The 15,389-nt window shown below is 35.4% G+C and overlaps 1 protein-coding gene across 1 annotated transcript; it reads left to right on the plus strand.

Annotated features, from left to right (window-relative positions):
* Nucleotides 1-206: 206 nt before the first annotated feature.
* On the plus strand, nt 207-12,479 carry tmem114 (transmembrane protein 114). Its single transcript, XM_079624731.1, has 5 exons — nt 207-332; nt 457-906; nt 996-1,073; nt 4,718-4,855; nt 12,127-12,479. Exons 2-5 carry the CDS (start codon nt 729-731, stop codon nt 12,354-12,356), a joined length of 624 nt encoding a protein of 207 aa, XP_079480857.1. The 5' UTR covers nt 207-332; nt 457-728; the 3' UTR covers nt 12,357-12,479.
* Nucleotides 12,480-15,389: the final 2,910 nt, after the last annotated feature.

Genomic DNA, 15,389 nt, shown 5'->3' on the forward strand with positions numbered 1-15,389 from the left:
TGTAGGCTACTTACGATAGAGTAGCCTAGGATAGGATTAGGGTTTGGTTTAGGGTTAGTTGCATGTAATTATGCCTACTTTTTTAGTCATTATTAAATACATGTGTAACAAGGACACATTTACATTAAAATTAGGTGTTACCATAGGCTATTATTTTATTATTTGGCACATTTATAAACACACAGATTTGTTTAGTTTGAACTAAAATGACTACAATTTGTAAAAACTATTAGTTTTCTGATCCTAAACAGAGGAAGAGAAACCAGCCTGACAACTGACTGCAGTCTGAAAGGCTGAAAGACTACGAATCAATTAATTCAGTGATCCCTGTGGTAATAATCTAATACAAACAAACAAATAAACAAACAAACGTGTGCATACTAGAGGGTGAATTATATGTTGCAATTATGTCTATATCTATCTAATCATGTTTGTGTTTTTTTTATTAATCACCAGACAGCGGTATCTGTGCCGCAGTTCATGGCCAATCAAAGACGAGGAACGAGCGCGCGATCGAGCGTACTCGCGGGCATCTGAAAGTGGAACATAGGCTACTGCCCTCTTTTGGCGAAATCGCACTACACTACAGTAGCCTACCTGTTAATGAATAAACAGCACAGCATCCGACGAAGGATTCCAGATGCCCAGCGCCGCTGAGGGAAAGGAACACACTCAGTGTAGCGAGAAAGGAGTTTCTCTTCAAGCACTGTAGATTGCATTCAGACAAAATGAAAGTCACTTTCACCGGTTTGGCCAGTTTTGTGTCCACCTTTTGTGTCCTCAGTTTTGTAAGTCTCGTTCTGGCAATTGGAACTGATTTTTGGTACATCATTGACACTTCTAAGAGAGAAAACAGCTCATCTGTGTCCCTGAGCTCACATTCTGGACTGTGGCGGACTTGTAACTGTAAGTCACATTACATGTTTGTGTTTGACGTTCTGTTTGTGTGATTTATACGTTTTTATGTGGATATATGAAATCGTTCTCTCTTACAGTTCATAACCAGTGCTGGCCATTCATGAATCCTTTTGGAGAAGGAAGAAACTTATCAGATTCACAAAGGCAGATACTAAGTAAGATGTGTGTCATCATATCCTTATATCATCCTCATATCTCATGATCCTGTATCATGTTTCATTCAGCAGACAAAATTCTTAAAATTGTTATTAACACTTGTTGTGGAAGTAGGTCTATTTAGTCGAAAACTCATTGGTTTAGCTTTATACCGTGACTGAATGTTATTTATTTGCTGTATTCATGTATTCACTAGGCTATTTGGTCATTTACAAGGATTTGATAAAGTACCTGCATCAAATAAAAATATAGATTCCATTAGCCTAACTGTTGTCTATAATAATAAAAGACACCTTACCGTAACATATATTTAGCAGAAAGCCTATAATAAAAACTGAAAATGCATTATAATTTTTTAATATATATAAAATGCCATTTAACTTATATTTTTAGGTTCTTGTTCCTAATTGCTCTCAGTTTTTGTGACATGAACTATTGTCATTCAAGACAAATGGTATAGTTTGATTTATCTCTGTAGAACAAACCAGAAAACACTTTAATTTACAACTGGCAGAGGGGGAAACTTGACATATCAACAGGAAGCCACACATACAGCTTATTATCTGTTAGCACTACAGAAACAGGAGCAAAATCACGGTTTCACAGTACAAAGCCTTATAATTTCATCTCAAGATATTGTTACAATATGACAACAATGACAACATTTTATATTATTCTCATATTTTGTTTTGTTCCCAGCTTTGTCCCCCCTCCCTCCCTCCCTCCGTCCCTCCCTCCTCCTCCTGATTATTACTACAATATTCAAATTTAAGTAATTTTGAACACATCTATGATTGTTGCACATGGGCTGCATGCTTCAGAACAGAACATGTGTTTTAAGGCCATTTTAACCTGAATCCCATAATACAGATTACTTTGATTGTCCTATTACCTTATAATGTAGATTTACAATTCTGTCAGGACCACTATCGTCAAATACGATTGACAATTAGCATACAGTTTGGATTGGTGGTATGGTTCCGTTCTGCATAGCATGGATAAGAGCAGAGAGAGCAGCAATAACCCCCCTTGGGGTAAACAGAACAGAACCAACATGAATGTACGCAGATCATTAGTTCAAGATTTTAAAGTACAACATAATTCGAGAATTTATTCTGATTCAAGGGGAATCAGAATGCCAAATCCTGACTGGATGAGAGGAGGAGCTGGGGATGGAGGAGGGTAATTCGCTTCTGAGAAACGTGATAGCTGCTGATAATACTGAAGGAGCTTATATATGTATACAGTGATAGGCATCTATTCCTTTAGGTAGACGTGGATCAGCTGAGAGTCAGCTGACGCGAGCTTGACTAACGTGACCTGCCAGAACTGACGCTACGCTTAATTTATTGCCTTATCAATATTTATTATATTTATTGTCTTAATATTTGTATAACTGTATAAAAGCCACTGAGAAGAAAAACAAAAGATAAAGGAAATTGGCTAAATGTATCTAACCAAAAAAAAGTCTTCTTATCCATACATCAGACACTATGAAAAAAAGAATCTGGTCTGAGCCATTCGAGGCACTTGGACTGAATGAGATTTTAAATTCACATGTTCTGTCTACACCTGAAACATTATCTGCACCTGCCTCAAGAGACTGTAATGAGGTTGTAAAAGCAAGATTATCTCAGATTCAAGACACCTAAACTGGCTCAAATTGGATTTAGTTTCTGTTCTGCTTTGAACAATAGACTCAATAAGTGGGTTTTCAGGGTGTTGCTTTGATTAGATAGCAGCCTCTGCTGCACAAAGCTACCCCCCCCCCCCTCTCTCCCTCCCCCCTCTCCCTCCCTACAGCTAGTTCAATATATCTTTCCCCTCCATCTGCACTGAATTGTTCACCTAAAAGATAATCTTTGGATAAACAGTAAAATAAATACCTTATGTGCTGAACATCATCATGGTGTTATTTTACCTGATTATGGCTTGTGACAAAAATGTGCAGAATAATGTCTGTAAGACAAGGGAAACGAGAATGAAACACACCTGTCCAAGTCAATCATATACGGATAGACAATATTGTGGCTGCTCCAGAAAGATAATAATGGCTGGCTTGATTTAAATTGTAAATTGACAGTGTGATTTTTGACTTGATTGTAAATGACAGCCTGTCACTGTCTGTACTGCCTGTTGTGTTTATTTGTAGCAAATGTCCAAACATATCAATATGGACCCAACAACTTAAAATGACTGGTAAATTGGGCTTTGCATTAATATTAGAAGTAGATATCCTTTGACTATTTTCACTTAAGTGAAAAAATGTCATGTCTGTCCATTGGTATTAGGGCATTAAAATGCATACATCTTATTTCAGCAAACACAAATTTCAGTCATCCTTTGTATCCTTCACCTCCCATCATCATTACTAATGTCCTTTTGCGGTTCATAGTGAAGCCATTAAAGAAAATCCATGTCCTCGAATATGCTGAATATTCTTTCATCTTAATGCTCAATAAAAAAACTCTGGAATCAATACAAACTCTTAGGTCTCTAATTCTGCTGGCAAGCATGTCCAACTGTATAACACTGCTGCGTGCATTTACATAAATTATATGAATACACATAAATATACACTGATTTTTATTTACGGAATATAGGGAATTTTTATAGCAAATAAAAAATATGATGAAATGTTGCATTTAAACTGTACTAATATATATATATATATATATATATATATATATATATAGCCTATATTGTTATATATATATATATATATATATATATATATATATATATATATATATATATATATATATAACAATACAGTAAAAACAGTACAATTACTACAATTAAAATACTTTTTTTAGTTGAATAAAAGTTATTTATTTCTTGTAATGCAAAGCTGAATTTTCAGTGTCACATGATCCTTCAGAATTCATTAATATGATGATTTACTGCTCAAGGAACATTTATTATTATTATCATCAATGTTGAAAACAGTTGTGCTGCTTAATATTTTTTTTCCAGGATTCTTTTAATATATAGAAAGCTCAAAAGAACTATATGTGAAATATAAATATTTAGTAAATTATAATATTTTGTGACATTGTAAATGTTTTCACATTCACTCACCTGCATCTCCTAGGCTGGCTCCATCAGTTTCCTTTAATAATGATAGACTAATTCGTATTACCAGGGCTGGGTCGCTCTTATTCTACATGTATACATTGATATGCGACATCATATTTTTAATAGTCTGCTATCAAAACTGCAAAATGTTATAAAATGTGCCAGATGCTAAATGCATCTGAAAACTGTAGCAGAAACTGCAACTTCACAATGTATCTCATCATGATCAAAACAATGGGGAAAAAACATCATTACATAATCTCTTCGAAATGATCCCGAATAGCCTTATTGATTTCCATTCAGAATGAATAAATAAAAACATTTTCAAGAGCACAAATGTTTTTGCAAAAGTAGACAGATGAGTTAAAAAGACATAATTGGAACATGTACAACGTAATGGACAGAAACACAATTGTATTGCTATGGCAACCATGGAAATAACCGTTTCCAAATGAGTCCAATTAGCAAGACAAAGATAGGACCCACTAGTGAAGAAAATTCACTTTTGAATTGGCTGGAATTGCGTGCATCCCCACTGACATATCCAGACCTCTTCTGCCTCCAGACATGCAAGGAACGTTCATCGTCCTGCTGCCTCTCAGTGTGATTGTATTATTTGTTGGAGGAATGCTGGGCTTCATCAGTATGTTGGCAAGAGCCTACCTGTTGCTGCTCCTGACCGGAGTCCTGCTTCTGTTCGGCTGTGAGTACCACCTTCGCTTTCACCTCTGACTGAGACACCTGCTGCATGAATATTAATTCTACCCAAGTCACGCTTGACAGAACATCTGGAGCTTCAGACACTTTTGATAGTAATGAACACAATGTGGTAAAAACTGAAGGAAAAAAAATACAATGAACAGTTGACTTGGGGGACTGGAATTATCTTTGGGATTTGAGAGATATGCTCAAAACACACACACACACACTTCTGTATCTTAAAGGGGTGGTTTACTGCTTTTTTTCTTTGCATGATTGTGTTTATGGGGTGCAATATAACATGTCTTCGTCTTTTTTTTTTTTTTTTTAAGCCTTATTTGTCATAAATTTCACCTTTATTGTAAGACGCTTTCTCCTCTGTCATTTGAACGACCGGTTGTCTTCCTGATTCTATGAAACCACTCCCTCAGAAACAGGCAATGGGCTCAGATTGGTTAGCTGGGCCGGTGTGTTGTAATTGGCTAAACTGCATAGTGCACGTTGTCCGGAAACTTCACGCCCATCACCTTTACGGGCGAAAGTTGCATGTGCTCCGGGCAAATGTAAATAATGGTGTCAATACTGCCGTCAGTTTTGAGCCAGAATCAGACCCAGAAAGTGGCAATGAAGAGAGTCAAGCAGAACCTCCCCAAACACGACTCTTACAAAACGTTTCTGAATGGTAATTTTTTTAAAATTATTATTCTATTCTATTCTACTATTATTATATAATAATTTCGATACGCTGTTACTTTTGAGATACGGTTATCTCCTGATTAAACTTTTAATATAACTGAATGAGTAATAAATGACTGAAATTTAATAAATGACTGAGTAATACCGCAGCTGAAGTTTGCTGTTGCGATTACATATCTTTTTCTATTTTTTTTTACTTTATACACGTTTGTCTTATACACACAAAATAGCATTGAACTAACTGGCTAGCTATAAACAAACCGCGTTGGCATTGGTTTATGTTCTTGATCAAATCGAAAAATTACGTCATAAAGTATACACGGAAAATACATTTACAAAATTAGTACATAATTACAAATTCAGGTTCAAAATGTTTGTACGCGTTTGTCATAGACACATGAAATAGCATAACTAAGTGGCTATAACGAGCGCTGGCATTTGTTTACGTCCTTGATAAAACTAAAACATTACGTTTTAGTTTTTATACATGCAAACATTATACATGCAAACATGAATTTCATTATACATGAAATTATACATGCAAACATTTAAAATTATTAAGTCTTACTTACAGGTTGTGGCCCAACAACGGCTGCCTCTGGGTTTAAAGTTGGAACTGCTTCATGTTTTAGTAACAGTTTCTTGTTTAATCCGGCATTGAATTCGTGGAGATTCTGGAAGCTGTCTTCCGTAAAATGCGCAGCACAGAGAGCTAGATTACGATTGTTATTTTCAGGAACATAATCAAACATACATTTTAGCCATTGTTGACGAACTACAGCGTCCGTAGGAAGCCCGAACACAGAAGACCTGACAGCTGGGTGAAAATAACACACTTTCGACGGCATGGCTACTGTGCTCTCCACTATTAACTCAGAAATATGCCGCAGAAATATGGCCACGCCCCCTTTTTTGCATATTCCGGAGGGAGGGTTGATGTAAATGTATGGGTTAGTTACGTATAAAACCCGGGAAGCATCTCGTTGTAGTCCCATTCGAGTCGTTTTTGTAGGCATTAAACTTCCTGATTTTTAAAAGACGATATCTTTGCTTACGTTGAACTTTCAGCGCAGCAACTTTACAGATACTGTTCATGCACCAACAGCAACATTACACACTATTTAAAATGAAAAAAGTGAAATCGCAATCAACCACCCCTTTAAGAATATGCAATTCTGAATGCAAAGAGCAGCTGGTAAGAAGTTTTTGTTTTCATTTCACCTATACACCACCCATGACTTATCTCCATGGTGAAAATAAAAACGTTGATAAAATGGCACTTCTAATATAAATCATTGTCAGGATATAGCATACACCATATTGAATTTTTAATGCTGATGAAAACGAGACTGTGAGGTATAGATTTGAACAAAGCAACAAAGCAGAGATGCCTGCAGAACATCTGAATCTCCCTTTGGCCAAGACACACTTATTAATACAAATTGAGCATGCACAAAACTACACATGTAAATATTTACTTGTATTATGATTTATTCTTATCGAAGAAGTGAACAAAGTACTCTCGAAACCCACGCAAGGGGTGGCGCAATTTTTGAAACTGAATAGAGAGGTGCAGGCATGACATCACTTTGTAGGTCAAAACGTGGAAGTGAGTTAGCATTTTAGCACTTCTGGTTCCATCGTCCCGAAGCCAATGGGTTTTGTGAATGGAGTTTTAGTTAAAGGGCACCTATTATGACATTTAAAATGTTCCTAATGTTGTTTAGGGAGTCCCCAACAACAGTTTTACATGCATGCAATGACAAAAAACACTTTTGTTTTCGTATAATATGCATTTATTTTTACCTGATTTGCTCACCGACTCCCAAATGATTCGTTCAACGACTCGTTTTTCCAAACCCCTCCTTTGCGCGACGCTAATCTGCGTTGATTGGTCAGATGACCCAGCAGTGTTTACAGAGATAATACTTATTGTTTAACACGGAGTACAATGATGCTTTTATCAATTAAATTGTGTTATAATAATGATTATAGTCCACTGCTTTGTAGTTTGTAGTAAAAAACGAAAAATAAGACAAAGAATTTAATGTTATGTTAGCGAGCATAGCCCAGAGTTCATAGTGTAAAAGCACAATCAGTCTTTGTTTGCATTAGCCCGATGCATAAACATAACGTGCACAAATTTTTTTTTTAAATGCAGTTACGTTACTACGAGGTATTAGCCTACTCTATTCTTTAAGACAACTCCGAAAACAACGACAAACACTTCACATATCTCAATACAATTGTCATTGAAGACCTAGAAGCTAAACTTACACTACAAACAAAATAATTATTAAGCATGCTACATAAAACATAAAAGCAACAATTATTAATAACACTTACAGGTTGTGATACGGAGGAGGAAGCTGATGCAAATACACTTGGAACTGAACCTTCCTTCAATATCAGCCGGCTCGCGAATCCAAGTTTGATTGCATTTAAGTTGGTAAAGCAATCGTCTTCAAAATGGCGCGAACAAAGCACAAGGCTCGGACTATACTTCTGTGGTATAGTTGTATATATGAATTGTAGCCACTTAGTCTTCAAATGCTCCTCCTTGGGCAGATGAAAAAAGTTGGCTTTTGAGTCGCACTTCAGAACACAGCGTCTCGTCGCCATGATGTTTTCCCTGCTGGCCTTGGAGCGCAATAAGTGGGCGTATCGTATTCAAATAACTTGACAAGTTGACGTCATCTAGTCAGAGAAAAAGCTTCGGTCTTCTAACGATTCATAAAAATGACTCAGAGTCGACTCTTACTTTTGAAAGACAATAACTTTATATACGGTGCACTTTCATATTTCAAACTTTGCAGGATGTTTTTGTTCACTTAGATCTATGTTACACACTACATTAAAGGTAAATTTCAAAATTCCATAATATGTGCCCTTTAAATGGCTGAAATATGGTCTGTGGGGAACACAAGCTCAAGACTCTTTCGAGTTTTATTCTTCGACATAAAATACATTAGTATTACCCCACTCGTGATTTTTCTAAAGCTGTTACATGTTTTGAAAAATGCGGTTGCTAATAAGTTATTAAATGGGATTAAAAGGCTGTCGAGGAGATTTAACATCATCACGCAAAACAAGTAAACTCAGTCCGCTGTTACAGCCTCATTGTGCTTATAATTGTGCTTTTATAACTCAAACGTTTTGGGAAAATGTTTTTAGATAAAAATGGAAAAAGTTGTCGTATAAGCTTAGTGATGGTGACGTTAAAGTCGAGTGACCGTGGTGTAGTTCGTTTATAGCCTACTTTTAGCTTATTACTGTGGCAACTATATTTAGGTTTCAAAATTCATAAAAGTTGTGATCATCTGTGATAATTTGATGGACAAAACGTGCAAGTATAATAAACTTTTGTTGATCACAGAGCTTGTCTTTAGTGATAATCCAAACGCCTATGGGAAAATCCTATTAGGTTTTTCTTGAGGGGACCAGTGTGATGCTAACAATGATTGGCCTACAAAGTGACGTCATAACCTGCACCACTCTATACGAAGCAGTCACATGGGTGTGTGCAAAAACTATCTCACTTTACTGTGAGATGTTTCTTTTTTTGACAAGCTTCGAAGCCTCGGTTTCAAACGTCACATCACTAGCCGCCACCATGTATGCTGATCCAAGTGATAGTCAACAGTTTATGAGCAATATAGCTTACCGGTAAATGTCCACTGGTCTAAGTGCTCAGGTGGCAAATTTACTTAAGTACACTTTTTTGAGTATTATTTTTTCTGGAAACTTTTACTTTAACTTCACTACATTTGAAAGACAAATATCATACTTTTTACTCCACTACATTTCTGTCAAGGGCCTTAAATAGAAAGTAACGTCAGGGATGATTTGTGTTGAATTTTGGTTGGAAATGAAAGTCGGGTTGACGTCAGAACTCGACTGTGGTTTCTGACGTCAACCGATTTTCAACCACAATACAACGTCTGTCCAACGTTGGAGATTAACGTCAATCTGACATTGGATTCTGACATCAATATGATTTTAATTTTCAACGTTGGGTTTGGTCTTCTAAATGCAAATTTTGTCATTGTTTTGAAGCACACTAGCTTATAGATAACAATAAGACTAACATATTCAAAAGCCAAAAAACTGGGAACAGCCATTTGGGTGTCCGAAACCATTGAGATTCAGAGGCATAAGGTACTGTAAGTATTACATGCAACAATAATAAAACAGTGCATTGACATTTACTTTTATAATTAAGTACTTTTAAAAATGAGCACTTCTGTACTTTTACTTAAGTAGAAATCGGTCTTTACAACATTTACTTGTAACGGAGTAATATTTAACCAGTAGTATCTGTACTTTTACTCAAGTAAGGAAGTTGTGTACTTTGTCCACCTCTGGCTCCAAGTCTCCTACCAAATTTTGAAAGACTGCTAAACAGTCTACCATAAATTCGGTTCTTAATCCTGTGGTTTGTTCAGTTCCTGATGTGAATCTTGAGACGTGCACACAATTTTCTGAATTTTTTGTTCAGAAAACACAGGATATTAGATCACACCTCTCTCCTCTTTACATAGATCACTCTAAATTGGTCCTCTCCAGTAGCTTTACAAACTTTCAACCAGTGTCTTCATCTCAATTACTTAAAATCATTTCTCAGATCAAATTCACATTCTGTCAATCAGATGTATTGTCTGGTCGTCTGTTTAGAGAGGTTTTAGACACGTTCTTCCCCATCCTCTTGGCTATAATAAACAGCTCTTTAATAAAAAAAAAATCCCAGAAAGTTTTAAACATGCTATTGTACAGCCCCTATTGAAAGGACCTATTGTACCTCTCTCTAGTCGCCCCAAAGCTCTGGAACAGTTTACCTTTAAACATCAGGGCCTCTCCATCACTGGTTGTTTTTAAATCCAATTTAAAGACCTATTTTTACTCTCTTGCGTTCGAGTGATGTTGTGTATGTATTTTAAATTAATTGCCGTTCTACGTTAAGTATGTATATACATTGAATTATTTTGATACTTAATTTTGATCTCCTTTTTTTCTACTCCTTTTCTCTTTATTTTATTTGTATTGATTTATTTGATTGCACTGTAAAGCACTTTGGATCAACTATGGTTGTATTAAACTTGTGCTCTATAAATAAAATTTGACTTGACGATGAGCCGTACCGAACCGAGCTGTACCGTACCATGCAGTGGAAAAGCGCCATGGTGTTTTTCCATTACCAGTACCAGCTCGACTCGACTCGCCTCGTCTCGTCTCGGCTCGGCTCGCGTTTCGCTCCGTTTTCCATTGCATATAGTACCTCCACAATAGTACCTGGTCGTCATAGCGACGCGACACACACCCGCTACCCACACACACAGGACAATGGAGGAAATCGAGTGTATGCTATTTTACATAATATTAGTAATGGGTATAGCACGCAATCTCTGGCAAAACTATTTAAAAATGCCGGGGTTATTCAGGATACTCCGTCTGGTGCGTGCAATGATGACGCAGTGAATAGTGACGATTCTCGCTGACCAATCAGCAGTCTGCTGTGTTTCACGGCACGTTTTAGTATCGCCTCAGCTCGCTTATGGCGCTTTTCCACTGCATGGTACGGTTCGGTACGGCACGCTTTTAGTTTCAAAAAGAGCTCAATAGAATACACATACTGTAGGCCTTATCGGTTTAAAATCTTAAAGCTTGAATTTATATTAGAAGTCTCTTCTAGTAAAGCTCACAACAGACCTGATTTTACTCAATGTTATGTTTAAAAAGCTGGTGTTTGTTAGTGCCGTTTTTCCTGAATTATTTGTACAGGTCACCGTGTTTTTCACTGTTCTTTTTTGAAAAAGGCTAACTTTAAGCACTGACAATGGAATACATTTAGTTTTGGACCCATTTAAATTAATGAATACCCACATAATTTGTGAGAAAATACAGGTTCACTTGAAATCCCTCTCAGGATAAAAGCATTTCTCTTTCAAGACTGGCTCGGTATGACAGTAAAAATAAATTGTGTTGCATTGTGGACGCCATGGCAACAACTAAACCCAACATGGACGCAGTACTTAATCAGACTGACATCAAAACATTGAATCATTGTTAAGTATATGCCCCTATGTCATCAGATTATAGATCACCATTAAATGACTCAATTCCTTGGAGCCTCTTCTTTAAATTACCTGAAGGAACTGATAGGCTCTGATTGTATCGGTTCTCAAACGTCATGGGCTTTTTAAAGTAAAAAGAGTACCAGCATCAATGACTTGCTTTCATCTACAATGCCCCCTATTGTACAGAGTTGTGTTAGACTATCATTTGCTCCATAGATGGCGGAGCAGATTGGTGTAGTGGTTCATTTACAAAATATGTGTTTCCAATGAGAAATAAATTCCACTGCCTGTCAATAGAAAGACGTTCTGTGTTTTTATTTTATTTATTTTTAACCATTTTACACATTGTACAGCAATAGTTAAGTAAAACAAAATGCTAAACTTGCAATGCTTTTTAAACCATCATAAAATGTTTTGTAAAAAAAGATCTTATTTTAGTGATTACGGTTTACTAGCACTTAAGAATGTCTTACAAGTGTCTGTCTTCATGCTCTGTTCCTGACAGCTGTGCTCTCATTGGCTGGAATCTGCGTCTACACGGCGTACTCTGCGGCCGCCTTCAAAGAGGCTGTGGGGATCTCTGGCCACAAATCCCTAGAGGGCATAGAGATTTACTTTGGCTGGTCTCTGGTTCTGGCCTCTGTTTCTTTTGTTGGAGAACTCTGTACTGCCATGGCATTCCTACTTGCCTCAGCCAGAGTGACCCAGCTCACCAACCAGGAAGAAGATGAATAATTATCTGATGTGACATGATCTGACTTAGGATTGTATAAGGACAGAACTGCACCACATGAATGCATTGAAAATGGCATAATTGAACAAATTAAATTTATGTTTATATTTTCATGTTTTAAAGTGAAAAATGAAATTTTCAGTGTGGTTTCATCTCATACATTTCAAGGTCATAAAAAAAAAAGGATCAATGAGTTATGATAACGTGTTTTTACATCGCTTTAACTCATACATTTTTTTATTAATTGATAAGTTATACAAGATTCAACTAATTTTTTAGTCAGTTAATGCAATTTAAATTGAAATGACTTAAACTTCCAAGTTGATTGTCCTTAATGTAAGGCAGAAACTTTTTTTATACAGTAGGGGTTCCTCTGGGAGTTTTTCTTTTTAAATGTTTGTGACAGAAATGCCAATACTACATTAATAAAATTAAAACATAATAATAATTAAAACAACAATAACAATAAAAAAAAACATGTCAAAATGTTAAATAGACAAGTAAACATGTTTAAGAATGTATTAACACTAAAATCCTCAAGTAAATAATTAAGGGGGTTCAGCAGACGAAAAAATAAAGGGAATCCTTGATGTAGCCTATTAGAAACTCATTTGTCGAACATTGCAACCTTGAACCATTAAAACTTGCATTTGCTTATTGTTTTTATGTAAGTTATTAATGTTCATTTTGTTTATTTAGTACTCTTGAGTCTCTCTGCAATTTGTTCAAATCACAATAAAAGATCAGTTTTTCCTCTTTACTTTATTACTTCATTTAAAAGGGATTTGTGTATTTTGAATATTTCCAGAGGATAAACGTTCTTGCAGCACAGTCAACATAAACCATTAATATTTTATAATAATATTTGTTTTATTTTCTGAGAGAGGTGGTGCCCTCTGATTTAATTTAGAGCAAGTAGAGTGTTTATTTAAAAAGCCAATAAAAAGCAGCCAGTAATTGCAAACATTCCTCATTAATTGCTACCAATTTGCCTACATGACAATCAGACCTTGTTACTTGAATCTAGATCTATAGCTGAATAAATATTCACAGTTATAGTTTTATTATGTTCATACAAAAGTAAAATCTCGAATCTCTTCAGATCAGGAAGTGAAAGCAGATGCTTCACCCTCTCCAGATGGCTGGATCTGTCCCTCACAGATAAGCTTGTTATAAAATCATTATGTAAATGGTCGACAGACACAAAGGTTTCTGATAGCATGGCATTATTTTGGAAATTACACTGCAATTTTACAAAATACAACAGCCTTGCTGCGTCTGTCTGTCTGATTTCCACAATTACTGATTTAGGAGACTTGTAGAAAATACCCTATTGCATGGTTTCACAGACAAGGCTTAAAGACCCAGACTAAAATGCATGTTTGAGCTGTTTTAACTGGAAGTAAGTTCAAATATGCATGTCTTCAAATATGTCAGAGTCATTGTTTTGTCTTAAGATGCACACCAGTAATGCTTCTAAGGCACATTTATAAAAGCTACTTAAATGTCCTAACTAAACTAAGACCTAATCCTGGCTTAATCTAAGCCCTGTCTGTGAAACCAGGCCTATGATATTGAATGCCTCAGGGCTGGAGGTTTCTTGCTACAGCGGTTTCATCAAATATTTTGATCTCCGTGATCTGAGAGGTGGGAAGGATTGATTTTGGGCTTGTTTGAGATGGATTGGAAATAATACAAAATGAAACAATCCCAATGAATGCAAACAAAAAGATGATGTATTGATCTCAAATCAATAATTTGGAAAATGACCAAAAGGATTTATAATAATTTGTTAACAGAATGAAACAGTGACCCTACTATAAATACAAAATCAGAAATTAATTGTATATATTTATTTATATTTTATTTATATTATTTCTATATCATGATTACTATTATAATATATGTGTGTATAAAACATCATTTTGCCTAGAAGTCTAACTTTAGTGTTAGACTTGTACTTTGAAGAGTTTCAATAAATGCCATGAAATCTTTGAAACAACCACAACAACAACAAAGTATCTTAACGCGACCAGGCACTGTTTTGAGGACAATACAATGAGAAGAAATATCAGGTCAAGCATAAAATGTAACGCTATTTCAGAGCAATTCAGTCTAGCTTCCTTGTGAATATTTTAAGGGCTATCTTTTTGAGGTTGACCTTGAACTCCTCTCCACAGGTCCTCTCCTGTGGAGTCATTCCACATTGAATACAGCGTTATCTGCAGACACTTTGATTGTATTCACAGATGAGAAGCGCCACAATCTTTTTCTTTCTTTCTTTTTTTCTGAGGCCTTTTCTACGTTGTGTGATTTTACATTATGCGATCTTTGTCTCTCTCTACTGGTGGACAGACGTAAGTGTCTTTTGAATTTTATAATTATTCCCACAATTTTATATTTTTTGAAAGAAGTCTCTTATGCTCGCCAAGCCTGCATTTATTTAATGAAAAATACAGTAAAACAGTAATATTGTGAAATATTATTACAATTTAAAATAGTTTTTAAATTTTAATATTTTAACTCTCCCTTAAATTTATCAAAAGTGACAGTGAAGACATTCATAATGTTAAGAAACTATTTATATTTAATAAATGCTTTAATAAAAAAAAAAAAAAAAAAATGTAATAAATGCAAATTATTGCTGTTCATCAAACCTTCTATTCATCAAAGAATCCTGGAAAATTGGTTTGATGGTTTTTACAAAAATATTAAGCACCAAAACTGTTTTCAACATTAATAATAGACTATAATTTCTATTTTCTGAAGGATCATGTGACACTGAAGACTGAGTAATGATGATTAAATTTCAGGTTTGCCATCACAGGAATAAATTACATTAAAAAGTATGCAAATTGAAAACAGTTCTTTTTATTTGTAATAATATTTCGCAATGTTACGTTTTTTTTACTGTATTTTTTGCCCCTTTGACTTCAATAGTAGCCTATTGAAAAAAATGGTCTGCTGTTTGGTTACTGACATTTTTCATAATATTCTCTTTTGTGTTCAGCAGAAAAAAGAAATTCATACAGGTT

Source organism: Phoxinus phoxinus (assembly GCF_949152265.1).
Source record: "Phoxinus phoxinus genome assembly, chromosome: 1".
Classification (NCBI taxonomy): domain Eukaryota; kingdom Metazoa; phylum Chordata; class Actinopteri; order Cypriniformes; family Leuciscidae; genus Phoxinus; species Phoxinus phoxinus.

Coding starts and splice junctions, on each gene's coding strand:
- tmem114 (XM_079624731.1), top strand. CDS start 729: ATGAAAGTCACTTTCACCGGTTTGGCCAGTTTTGTGTCCACCTTTTGT. Junction 907..995: donor ACTGTGGCGGACTTGTAACT/GTAAGTCACATT, acceptor TCTCTCTTACAG/TTCATAACCAGTGCTGGCCA. Junction 1,074..4,717: donor TTCACAAAGGCAGATACTAA/GTAAGATGTGTG, acceptor TTCTGCCTCCAG/ACATGCAAGGAACGTTCATC.